Source organism: Notechis scutatus, chromosome 4, assembly GCF_049901735.1.
Source record: "Notechis scutatus isolate UNSWTSFEM ecotype Mainland chromosome 4, rNotScu1.2, whole genome shotgun sequence".
Taxonomy (NCBI): Eukaryota; Metazoa; Chordata; class Lepidosauria; order Squamata; family Elapidae; genus Notechis; species Notechis scutatus.
The window spans coordinates 52,919,239-52,932,220 of record NC_142012.1 but is presented as its reverse complement, the minus strand read 5'-3'; the positions used below and the strand labels follow the sequence as shown (position 1 = coordinate 52,932,220).

General features: G+C 39.0%; 1 protein-coding gene across 5 annotated transcripts in view; it reads right to left on the bottom strand.

Moving 5' to 3' along the window:
* The window catches only part of ATP8A1 (ATPase phospholipid transporting 8A1), a 63,665-nt gene that overhangs the window by 4,870 nt on the left and 45,813 nt on the right, over window positions 1-12,982 (bottom strand). For all 5 annotated transcript variants that reach the window (XM_026688796.2, XM_087963487.1, XM_026688798.2 and 2 more), the window contains 7 exons: window positions 11,197-11,275; window positions 9,890-9,951; window positions 8,438-8,494; window positions 8,166-8,273; window positions 3,688-3,776; window positions 2,984-3,076; window positions 397-488 (listed from right to left, as the gene is read on the bottom strand). In XM_026688796.2, coding sequence (XP_026544581.1) covers window positions 397-488; window positions 2,984-3,076; window positions 3,688-3,776; window positions 8,166-8,273; window positions 8,438-8,494; window positions 9,890-9,951; window positions 11,197-11,275 — 580 coding nt within the window. The remainder of the gene's footprint in view (window positions 1-396; window positions 489-2,983; window positions 3,077-3,687; window positions 3,777-8,165; window positions 8,274-8,437; window positions 8,495-9,889; window positions 9,952-11,196; window positions 11,276-12,982) is intronic.

The following is a 12,982-nucleotide window of genomic DNA, read 5'->3' as shown; positions in this document are numbered from 1 at the left end:
TTCTAAACCTTCAACCCAGCTGAAAATCAGTTACAGGGCAGCAGGCAGATGAAACTTTAGAATAATATGTGAGCTAATTCAGTGATCCCCAACCTTTTTTATGCCGCGGCCCGGTACCGGCATCAGCTGGGCGCCGCCATCTTTTTTTGATGAAAAAGTGCTTCCGGTGAGCTTTCTACCGGAAAAGCTCACCGGGCACTTTTTCATCAAAAAGATGGCGGCGCCAGCAAACCAGCGCCCGGTAGGACTTGTTCCACGGACCGGTACCGGTCCACGGACCGGTGGTTGGGGACCCCTGAGCTAATTGACATGTCAGCATTTTTCTGATAAGGAGACTCTGCTGTTATTTCTGACCTTCAACTTTGTGTTGCTTTCTAGCACACCTCAAATACTTACGAAGCAGATTTTGTTGCAAAGATTCAGAGCGGTATAAGTTGACGTGGTTTTTCTTAAAGACGTTTTTCAATAGCTGAGCTCTTTCAGTTAAGCTAGGGGGAAAAAAAGAGACAAAATTTATGAAATGCACTAAAATTTGGGCAGGGTTAGGCCAGAAATCCAGACTGCAATAACAAATATTGAACAGAAGAGTGGAAATGAACAATGGCGGCAATCACACGTTCAACATTAATGTGTGACATATATAACATTAGCTATATACAGCTACTCAGGGGCTGCAAATGGAATTATTTATTGGCCACGTTACTTCAAGAGAAGTTTGTTCAGCTCCTACTGTCAAAGTCATTAGATTCATGTTACTACGGTAGTTCTGTATTTCACAACGATCAGGCTCTTAGTAAGTATTGTAACTGGAAAAATGGTTATTATTTTTGTTTACTTTATGCTTTAAATCAGTGGTCTACAACTCAATTTTAGCCTCAAAATTTAAGGCACCAAAAGCAAGCTTTTGGTATGTTTATACTAGGATGTAAATACATTTCTGGTCGATGATTTAACGGAATAAATCGAGCTTATTAGTGTTATCTTAAACATGTGAATGTTAGGACTTAATCAGCAAGGCCTGCAACTAATGATGGTCAGGTTGCTGTCATGGAGGTCATCCAGGAAGAAACTAGGGGGAGAAGTAATTTTGGATCTTTGGTGCCGATACATCCCCTTCATATCTTTTGCACCAAACTCCGTGTTATTGTCAAATTCGCAGGGACGGATTCCTGAATTCTCTGGATGAAGCTTGGGAATGGGGGCAGGGGGAGGATGCAAGCAACTCAAAATGGAGAAAGGGAAGTCAAACTTCATTGAGTGAGCAAGTCTCTTTGAAAATTGCTGGACTTAATAGGAATGAAACAAATTACATGATGGTGGGGGGGAATGCTGGAGGCTAAAACATACGATGAGCGGTTGCAGCAGCTGGGAATGTCTAATCTAACAAAGAGAAGGACTGGGGTGTGTGTGTCACATGATAGCATCTTCCAATATTTGAGGGGCTGCCTTGAAAAAGAGGGCATTGATTTTCTCTCTGAAGCACTTGAAAGCAGGACAAGAAGCAACGGGTGGGAGACCATTAAAGAGGGATCCAACCTAGAATTAAGGAGAGTTTTCCTGAGAGTGAGAACAATTAACCAGTGGAATGGCTCGCTTCCAGAAACTGTGGGTGCTCTATTACTGGTGGTTTTAAAGAAGAGACTGGACAGCCATTTGTCCAGAGTGGTGTAGGGGCCCTTGCTTGAGACTAGAACACCTCCAAGGTCCCTTCCAACTTTGTTATTCTGCATATCCAGCATGGCTTCAAGATTCTTCCACCCTTTAACAATAGTTTCGTTCTAGGCCTTCCCAATTTCTTCCCTCTTTTACATCACTCCATATACCTTATGATTCTTGACAAATGTATCTTTTCTGTTAAATATACTGAGAGCATTTACACCAAGACAAATTCCTTGTGTGTCCAATCACACTTGGCCAATAAAGAGTTCTATTCCATTCCATTCCATTCCGTTCCGTTCTTCATTCCATTATTCTATTCTGTTCTATTCTGTTCTGTTCTGTTCTATTCTATTTTCTACTATTCTATTCTGTTCTGTTCTGTTCTGTTCTATTCTATTCTTATTCTATTGAAAGTTGTAAAAAATAAAAAGAATAAAAATAAACACAGGTGAAACCCCCTAACTGCTGCAAGGTATTTTACTATACCTATACTGCGTTTGTAGTGTAGTTTGTAGTCTACCATCATCTTGTAAAAGGTTAGGAGGAGAGTTAAAGATATTAAAATGATTTTATTTAATTATAAACTATCACACCAGTAACATAAATTTGAATTATATGCTTATGAAATAATTACTGTTAAGTGCTCTGTAGCTACTTAGATATTATAGTTACTCTGTAACTATGTTATTATCATAATACATTATATCATAGTTACTCTGTAACTACACTGTTGTTACTGTAATTACTCGGGGAGAGGAAGCCAAGAGAAAAGGGAGAACACTACATGGAAATAATGGTAGGGAAGAAATAATAGTACGAGGAAAGAAAGACTTGATAAGTTTTACAAAAAAATTAAATTTGGGGGGTAAAGGGCTACTCCCAAGTTGAAGCTAATCTTCAGGCACACAATGCATCCTGTGTGCAGCCTTTTGAAGTCCCTTGTTTCCAACAGCTCCTTCTCTTCTGATTAGGGATTCAACTACTTCCCCTCCAAGCCCACTGACATATACATATCATAATTACCTATTAGTAGAAATAAGGGCCCTTAACTGGCTAGATACAATAAGGACAGGCAGGCTACAAGCTAATCCAAGTTGCTCTTAGCATGCTGAATTAGTTGCATCGTTAGTTAAAGTGGATATTGAATTAATTGGAAGAGAATGCTTAACTACGGCAATATTTGGTTCATTTTATGAGCAATATTAATTCAAGAACCTTTATGACTTTGGTTTTAGACTCCAAGCGATGAGGTCAAATCAGACCAAACACATAAATAGAATGCTAATATTCAAGGTTGGGGAAATTACTGATAATCATATTCTACCTTTTCCCATGCAGAATTGCTCCTGGATCTTGTGATTTTGCTTCCAACTCCTGAACTTCATCTACTAAGGTCTTAAATGCCGCCCTCTTCACTCTATAAAAGAATAATAAAAAAAAAAGTTAATTCATTTTAAAATTCTAAGTCCTTTATCTGTCTGCAAATATCAGTATAAAATTAAATGTAATCCAGTAACGTTAAATTCAGTCCCACAATAACATTATCTAATCTAAGAAAGAATATAAATTACACTAACAGAGCCCACAGAGAACTCAGATTATTCATTCATTTTTGAGATTAACCATTAGGAAACTGGGGAGTAATATTTTCCAAAGAAGCATTGTAGTCATACAGCTTTTAATATTTTATACTTTCATATAATAAAACTGTGACATATGATATATATGTTGTTCTCCTCTGAAGAGTAATCTCAACTGGAAGAACAATCTGCAAAAGTAGGTCATAATTTAGAAGACTAAGGAATCAATTCTCTATACATGTGTAAATCTAATTGGGCTTGTATTTAATTAGGAAGATACGCCAATAATTATACTGCATCATTAAATGCATTTACTTAGGAATAGGTCCTGTTGAACTAATGGGATTTTGTCCTGAGTAGCTGTGAAGCCTGCACTGTAATTTTAGGTAATTAACAAATGGACAGATTAATTATTTGGTAGACCATATATTAATTAGATCATACTTACACTTTATATACTACATCAAATATCAGTGCTGTCACTGGAATACTAAATAAACCCATCCAGAAGACTCCAGAGCTGAACAACATCACCGCCTATATATAGATTATAAAAACAACAACACATGCAATGAAACATTTGCAATGAGGGTAAATAAAATATCTGTGGAAAGCTTAATCACCTATGTAGAAAAAAAAAACAATAGAAGGGAATATTTGTAGCTCAGGGTTAAACTGTGGGGTCCTTGGTGCTCTGTGAACTTGGTTGTTTTCTTGCAGACATTTCATTACCCAACTAGGGAACATATTCAGTGCTAGGAAGGGTTGGGGTTTGTGGAGAGGAGGAGGAGCAGAAGGGGGAGGACAAGCATGGGGTCCTTGGTGTTTTCTGAACTTGGTGGTTTTCTTGCAGACATTTCATAACCCACCTAGGTAGCATCATCTGTGCTAGAAGTGGTGTATGTGTGTGTGTGCATACACACACACACACACACACAGCCAATCCCACTCCTTGCTACCACTGATGGTGTTACCTAGTTGGGTCATGAAACATCAGCAAGAAAAAGGGGTTTGCAGACCGTTTGGAAGAGGGAAGGAAGGCCCACAGTCCCTCTTCTCTGAAGCCCCACTGGTTAATTTGGCTTTGATGAAGTTTCATAACTGGGTTAGGTAACGTCATCAAAGACAGAAGCAAGTGGGGTTTGCAGAGAAGCCCCAGGGACCCTACAGCCTGTCCTCCTCTTCCATTCTGCAAACCCCTTTTCTCTTCTGGCACAGAAGATGTTATCTGGTGCATACCCAGAATGCAGCAAGGACCCCACGTTAAAAAATGAGCTCCCAGCCATAAAAATGTATTTTATTTTCTCCAGGGATTCAGAAGTGAAGTAACTCTTCCTAGCTGCAGGAGAGTCTGTCTGTGACTGGGAGGATTGCCTGGAGAGGAAGACCATTGGCTGGTGGGGCGTGATTGTCCCAGAAGCAGAGGCAACACAGAAGGGCTTTATTTAGGTTTTAGCTAAAAGAAGACTTGCCTACTTTTGGAGGTATTTTTTTTCTCCTGAAAAAATTTACATGGCTCCTGGCCTTTAAAACTCAATAGAAAATCTCTTGTGAGCATCTGGTGCAATGGATTGTTTCACTGTCTGAATTGTTATTTTCTTCAGGATTGCCATTTTTAATAGAATCAATGGCCAGTGAGCTGTTTTAGAAACTAAAATAATAATTAAATGCTTTTTGGGGGGAAACAATAATCATTACATCCTTTTATGGTTGGATACCACTGCTTTGAAAAATGTTGGGCAGTAGGAGAAAATATGCTGAGTAAAATCTGTAAAATAGTTGCTGGTGAACTGGGGAGTTTTTCATTTACCTCTCATAATCCTTTATTCACTCTCCAGAGAAGCAGACGGATTGCCTGAAAGCACTATAATATTTGAAAACCCAATTAAGCCCTTCACTAAAAGTGGAGGTTTATGAATGAAATTTTCAAGATATTTTGAGCAATTTAAAAGCCCAGGGCTAATTAACACACCCTTGTGTTTCTTATTAGCTCCAGATGTACATATGGCCAGTGCAAATTTCAGGCCGCAGTGTGATAGTGTGGTACGAAGTACACACCAACTACACTCAAAACAAACGGATTTGGAAGTGAGGTTTTTTTTGGCATTGTATCTGTTCAAAATCATGGGAACAGATCATTTCCATGCGGGAGCTTTTAAACTCTTCTACTGAATAAGTGGGAGGTCTGCTAATCCCCTGGAGCTCCAGCTTGGGGCCCCCCCAAAATCACTCCAGACAAGACAAGGGACCCTTTTTCCTATGGATCAGGGAACGATGAGGCAGGGGAGTGAAATCAGTGGCCCCTCTTGCTTAGCAGTGGTACAGTTTTGTGCTCGGAGAATGCATTTAAACCCAACTGAATGTCGGCTGGCCATCAGCACCTTCGCCCTCCATCCAGTAACAACAGGGTAAATTATTTTGCCCAGATGTAAATTGTAATTTTTAAAAAAAGGAAAAAAAAAGAGCGGTGACGCAGTGGCTTTACAGGTGGAATGGAAACTATTCCCTGTAATTTAATCCTAGTATTATCGCGCACAGAGAAGCGAAGGAGGCTCATAGAATTAGATCCATAACAGGTGAAAGAAAAGAGGACGATTACTTTTCTAAGGGTGTTGCGTAAGTGCTGAAGAAGAAAGGCCGAGCTGACGTGTAGCAAGCCAAGCCAAAATGATAAATACGACTGATTTCTGAATTAAACATAAAGGCAAAAAAATAGCTGGGTTAGAGGGGATTTAAATAGAATTCCTTTCTTTCTTCCTTCCTTCCTTCCTTTCTTTCTTTTAAATGGTTCTTAATGACTTTTTAAAGTTAGGGAAACACCAAAGAGCTATCCCTTGTCTAAGCCCCCTTGTATTAAAAGTTGCTTGGTGAAAACAGCAGAATTGATAATGTAGGTCTCAGGATGTTAATTCGGAGCATTGTGATGCTAACGATGAACGAAGGAACAACGGGTGCCCACATTCACTCAATCCAGCCTTTGGCTTCACAAATGAGCAACCTGAATTGAAGGGGGAAGGAAAAACAAAACAACAAAACCCCAAACGTTTTTTCTGCATCATATTTGAAAGCCTGTCAGATTTTTGTCCCCCCCCACCATCCTCTTTGCAGAGTTAATCCAAAACCTAAAAGATGTAAAGCTGACATTCACATTTAAAGACAGAAAGCTTCTTTGTATGTGCTTTGGGTGAAGAGAGAGAAACCCACAATCCCACGGAGGTATTTCCTTCCTTTCTGTTTGTGGGTGGGTGGGAGGTGGTGGGGTGAAAGCTCCCTCTGGGCTCAGCTCAGAACCATTTTTGTCTCTAACTTTTCACATCTCCTTGCCCATAGACGGGTCAGCTGGGAATATAGCAAACGGATCCAGGAGAGACAATGGCCGCTAACAGGGACAGTCTGTTCTGGGGTTGGACTCCGTCTGCCTTTTCGCGATTTACAAATTCATCGGCCGGCCGCTGCCAAGTCTTCTGGCCCCGGCCCCCTTTCGGCCTTGGGAAATCAAACGCAACCTTGCTGAAAGAATAGCCTGGGTTCCCTGCCCTGCCACCCCAAACATGACGGAGAAATACCAATTGCCGGTGGGTCGGCCTCAGTTGAGCCGAAGGTCGTTAGAACCTGTTGGATGTTAATGGCGGAAAGGGTCCCTCTGAATTTATTATAGGTTGAAAACCGATTTTTTCAGAAACACGCAAGAAGCATTTAACAGGTAACAAAAAATCAGAGTTGGAAGGGACCTTGTAGGTCATCTAGTCCAACCCCCTGCCCAAGCGGAAGACCCTACACCATTTCTGACAGATGGCAGTCCAGGTCTTCTTGAAAGCTTCCAGTGATGAAGCTCCCACAACTTCTGAAGGCAACTTTTGTTCCATCGGTTGATTGCTTTCACTGTCAGGAAATTTCTCCTTATTTCCAGGTTGAATCTCTCCTTCTTCAGTTTACATCTATTGTTCCTTGTCTGGCCTTCGGGTGCCTTGGAGAATAGCTTGACCCCTCCTCCTCTCTGTGGCAGCCCCTCAAATATTGGGAACACTGTTCTCCTGTCTCCCCTGGTCCTTCTCTTCCCTAGACGAGCCAGGCCCAGTTCCTGCAACCGTTCATCGCATGTTTCAGCCTCCAGTCCCCTAATCATCCTGGTTGCTCTTCTCTGCACTCTTTCTAGAGTCTCAACATCTTTTTTATAGTGTGGTGACCAAAACTGGATGCAGTACTCTAGCTGTGTGGTCTTACTAAGGCTTTATAGAGTGGTATTAGTACCTCCCTTGATCTTGATTGTATCCCTGTTTAATGCAATTTAGGATTGCATGGGCTTTTTTTGGCTGCTGCTGCACACGGCTGGCTCCTATTTAGCTGGTTGTCCACTAGGACTCCAAGGTCCCTTATTTGGGTCAGTGGCTGTGGCCCTTTCGCCAAACTGGCTTCTCTTGTTTGTGGCTTAAGATTTTTATCCTGCCTTCGTAACATTAAAAGTCACTCAGGAGGGCGAGCGTGGGTCATGCTTTGTCCTCCTGTTTTCCTCCCACAACAAGCCTGTGAGGTTGGTTGGGCTGAGACAGAGTGACTGGCCCAAGGTCACTCAGGTGGCTTTCATGGCTAAGGTGGGACTGGAATTCACCATCCCACTATGTTTTTTCACCCTATTTTGGCCAGCTATCCTTACCGTTACTTGCTCTTGGTTTCTTTTCTTACCATTTTCTTATTTGAACATTCTAAAATATTTTTATCATCATTCCCTAAAGATGAATCTTCAGGTTTCTGATTAAATACTTTTCTGAATTTTTTTTTAATGCTAGCATGTCAAAAACGACCTTATCCAGGAGAATTCCTAAACTGTTGAAAAGAATACTAACAAGTTTTAAATCATCTCCTGCTTGAAAGAAAAACTGTTAACGCATATTTTCAAAATTGTATGTTAATTAAAAGAAATATTACCTCCCCTGACATATCCGGTGCCATAGGAATGACTGGCCATAAAGAAGAGTAGATGCCAAAAAATACTATCCAGAGTACAATGCTGCCCCATATAGCTATATGACTAAACTGGAAAAAAAGAAAAGAAAAGAAAGAAACTCAGTTAGTAAAAAATATTTTTAAAGATTGTATCTTTGTAACTTACATATAGTAATTAAAAGTGTCAGTGCATTGCCTCAATGGAAATGAACTGCTATCATTTATTGCATTACAATATTTTAAATATATCTTACCAAAGTCCAATATGAAGTCTCCAATCCAGCTTTTAAGCACACAGTGATGACCACAAACTAAAAAAAGAGGAGAGGATAAAGTTTAACTCAGATTGAAGTACGCGATTTCAAAATCAAAGAAATGTTTAACATTCTAACATCTGTATAGACACAATTTAAGAAATTGCTATCTTGCTTCTGCATTTTCCGTCAGATAGTGCACCCAAGTTACTTATATTCTGAAGCTTGTGAGTGAGTGTGCATCGCTGTGTGTGTGCACATTTGCCAATGATGCTTGAGTAAACACAGAAAACACACCAATGAATGTCCGTGTGTCATCTGAGGCAGAAAACCCAGAGGTTTTGCTTTTTTCCATGTATGGAAAAAGAAAATGATTACAACAAATAATGAGTTGAAAGTAGATGATCAACAGATGACTGCTGTTATATAAATATGACACCAAGTCATTTGGCCTTTCATTGTAGCTAGCAACAGCAAAAGCGCCTAGACTTATATACCACTTCATAGTGGTTTGCAGCAATAGCCCCACCCCCCACCTCTTGGGCAATACAGGACAAGGGTATGTGGTTTCACATACTACCTAGTTGTCATGCCCCTGTCAGAATCTGATTCAGAGGGGAAGGCCAAGCAGCTGACAGGGAGTGGGAATTTGGCTCCGTTGGCTGTGGAGGAAACTGGGGAAAGGCAAAGGCTGGCTGGGCAGAGCAGGGAAAAGGTAGAGCAAGGGAGAGAAAGTTCAGGGGAAGACCCAGGCCCACCCCCTCTTCATCCTAGGGAGAGGACGCAGGGACGCAGGGAGGAACGGAGAAGGGAGTAACATGAGTTGCGTGGCTTATGGGGGAGGAAAGGGCCCTGATTCCCTTCATTAATTGCAGCTGGGAACACAGTGTATAAAAGAGGAAACTGCACACAGCAAACTGATGAGAGCAAATTGTGAATTATCTGGTATCGTGGAGGCTTATCGGGGTTCCTGGCATCTTCCCAACTGTGTATGTTTTGTTGGCTTTTGAAGTCTGCAATTCTTTATCGTGCCCTGTCCAGTTAATTACTGCAGCGTGGTTTGTGTGGACTTTTATTTACAGTTTGTATGTACTTTGTTTTCGGACTGAATTTCCTCCACTGTTTTGGGGAGTTTTTTCTCCAGCCACAGGTAACCTGGACATTGAGGGCAAAGTTGGAGGTATTAAAGGGACTTTTCTTACTTATGTGACTGTGTTGTCTTTCTGCCGTGCCCCGGGTTATCACACTAGTCCATGCAAAAGGATGGAAGGCTGAGCCAACCTTGAGGATCGAACTCCTGGCAACGGGCAGAGTTAGCCTGCAATACTGCATTCTAAGTACTGCCTCACCGGGGCTCTTAAGCTGCTTAAGTAGGACTCAGCGAGGTCACTGCTGCACCAACTGCTGTTTCTGGTTTAAGGCCCGAGCTGGAGTAACATGAGTAGAACTTACTGTATATACAGCATTTCCCAAAAGTAAGTAGTCTGAAGTTCTACCACTGGCAAACACAGTATCTATAAAATAACAACATTGCCAACGTTAGCTAAGAGATCATGCATGCAATTTGTTTGCTTTTGTTAGGTTCGTATGGCTGCCAACTCGCCAAGCCACTCTTGCCTATAAATATCTCAAGACTGGTGGTACTTCAAGAAAGAAAAAAGGGCAGCTACTATAAATGAATAAACCATCAGCTATATCAGGGGTCCCCAAACTTGGCCACTTTAAGACTTGTGGACTTCAACTCCCAGAATTCTGGGAGTTGAAGTCCACAAGTCTTAAAGTAGCCAAATTTGGAGACCTCTGAGCTATATTAATATGTAAGCAACTACATTCTATGTACATTGCACCTTTGTATAATAGGGCAAATAATTGAAGAAGGAAATCTAGAGTTAAGAGAAAACAAGGAATCCAGGGTTTATCAACTTTGGCAACTTTAGGAATGGGTGGCTTTCAAACTCCAGAATTCCCTAGCCGGCATGTTTCTTTAAGTGGCCCCTATTAATTAAAGCTGCAGCCTAAGTAATTTATAAAGAGATTAAAAACTTCAACTGTTTAATCAAAAATTCTTGAATCGGGTCTTAGCTAAAGTTGGAGTTAAGGAGAAAGAGCGGATGTCTAACCGGTAGTCCTTGAATTACGACCAAAATAGAGCCCAACATTTATCTTGCTAAGTGAGATGTTTGTTAAACGGTCATAAGTCACTTTTTCCCAGTGCCGTTGCGACTTCAGTCACTAAACGAACTGTTCTAAGTTGAAGACTACCTGAATTCCATTTTAGCAACCTTGCTTCTAATAAAAGGTAACAGCATATTTAGCTTATAAATGTATTTAGTATATTTCTGCACATTGTGAGATTACGGAGAGGAATACAGGGGTTGCTTGCCAATCATTAATAGTTCTATGCATTTGGATCTGTGTTACAACTTTCTGGGGCTGAGCTAGGTCAGGGACGGGCTAAAAATAAATATCTACCTTTCTCCCCTCCCCTCAGTTTTCCATCCCTCTTAGGAGAGTATTGTATGCACATCTGCAACTACCAGCTGAACATTTATGGATTCAATTTTATGTTTGATTTTCCTTTGTCAGCTTTTGGAAATATAATCTTCCCAGATGATATTCAGATATAATCACTCTGAGTGGATTATTTGGATTATTCCGTCTGGCTAATGAGTGTCTGTATGAATTTGTTAAACAAGCAAATAAATATGTACATGTCTAGTGTGAATGCAGTCTTTTTTATTTTTTAAATATTGACTTACCATACTGGATGGCTTTTAGCGGAAACCAAAACAGAATTACTGAATGAAAGAGGCCATTTAAACAATGGATCCAGAAAACCTAAGCGAAAACAAACATTCATGACAGTTATTGTGGTAAAAGTAACTCTATGAATTTTGACTTTTTATACACATTATATATTAAATATACAATATATAAAAACATATATATTTTATACACACACACAAACACACACACATATATGCAGTTTAATTACATACATGAAACATTTTTATTTATATAGTTTTCCTGATTAACTTGTTACAAATAAAGATTATAAGACAATTATATCGAACAAGTATAAGAAGCCTATGTGTTTTTATGTATTTATGTATGGACAGAGTGAAGTCAAGAGTAAGTAAGAAAAAACTTTTACTATTTCTATAAAAGGAAAGTTGTTTTGTAGTAACGTATGACATACTTTTACAAATCGCAATCATTATTGTGCTAAAAGATAAACATATTAATCGCTTGAAATTGTTCGAACAACAGAATTATGTTCTCTGCCTCAAAAAATTTTCTACTCTGCCTGTAACATCTTTGTAATATTATTTAACTGGCTAAGGTTGTACAATCCAATTTATGCCACAATACTTTGCATATTTGAACTTTTGTGTTACTCATTAACCTTTGTCTCTCCTTGCTGTGTCGTTGACAAAAGAATATTATTTGAGAAAAGGCTGAGGTGGGGGGCAAGAAAATTAGGACCGCTTTTTCATTTTTATGCTGAATACTCATTGTCTCACGTTAATCCTTTAACCTCTTCATAACCCCTGAACTCTGACCCTTTTGATTGCAATGAATCTGTGCATTTAGGGCAATGAAAATTCTAAATCTTCCACATATCAAACCAAAAATATCTGTCTTTACAGACCATTTGAAATTGTAAAACCCGTTAAAAATTAAAAACAATGAAAGATACAAGCAAGATCAGTTTCTAAAATAAAAAAATATAATCAAAACATTTACAACTGAGTGGTTCATGGAATTTGACCACATTCATAACTGTGCAAAACAAAACTAAACAGGACACTGTAGAAATATAGTAACTTAATTTGCATTCACTGAACTTTTTCAAAAATATATGTATTAACAAAAGACAATGAGAACATTGTGGCAGAAAGCCTATGTTAGTAAATTACTGAAATTATTTTTAATCTATCAGGCCTGCACAATTATTTATACCCTAATTTGTTTAACAAAAAAAAAGGAATGTAAAGAAAAAAAATGTAGGAAGCATTTATTTTAAGAAACTCAGCTAATTAGTTTTAAAGTGCTATAAATAAGTGGTACTAAAATAAAAAATAAAACATCAGCTACATTAATTTAAAACATGACTTGTATAATCATTCTGTTAATTAATTGATGCTAATTAAATTGGTGTTAATAAAATCACCAACACTAGTCCATATTTAAGTGTTCTTTCTATATGTATTTGTTTTAAGTTTACTTATGCGGTACCTAATGAAGAGAATTATGTACAGAAAAATAATATAATAACAATGTGAACAAAGGCCAACACCAGCTAAAGATCCAGCGCCTGAGATTTCACTTTGTTTAGTGTATACCATCAATTATACTTAATTTAATTGGCAAAATATATATTCTCAGATTCAGATTATAATTACCCGTAAAATTCTAGCTAGTACATCAATATTTGGACATTGTGCATCTATTGTCCATACTGGCTTTTAAAAACTTTTTAAAGAACCAGGATAAATAATTTGAAAATTATTTATTATTATTAATTTACTCTTGGTATGAAAA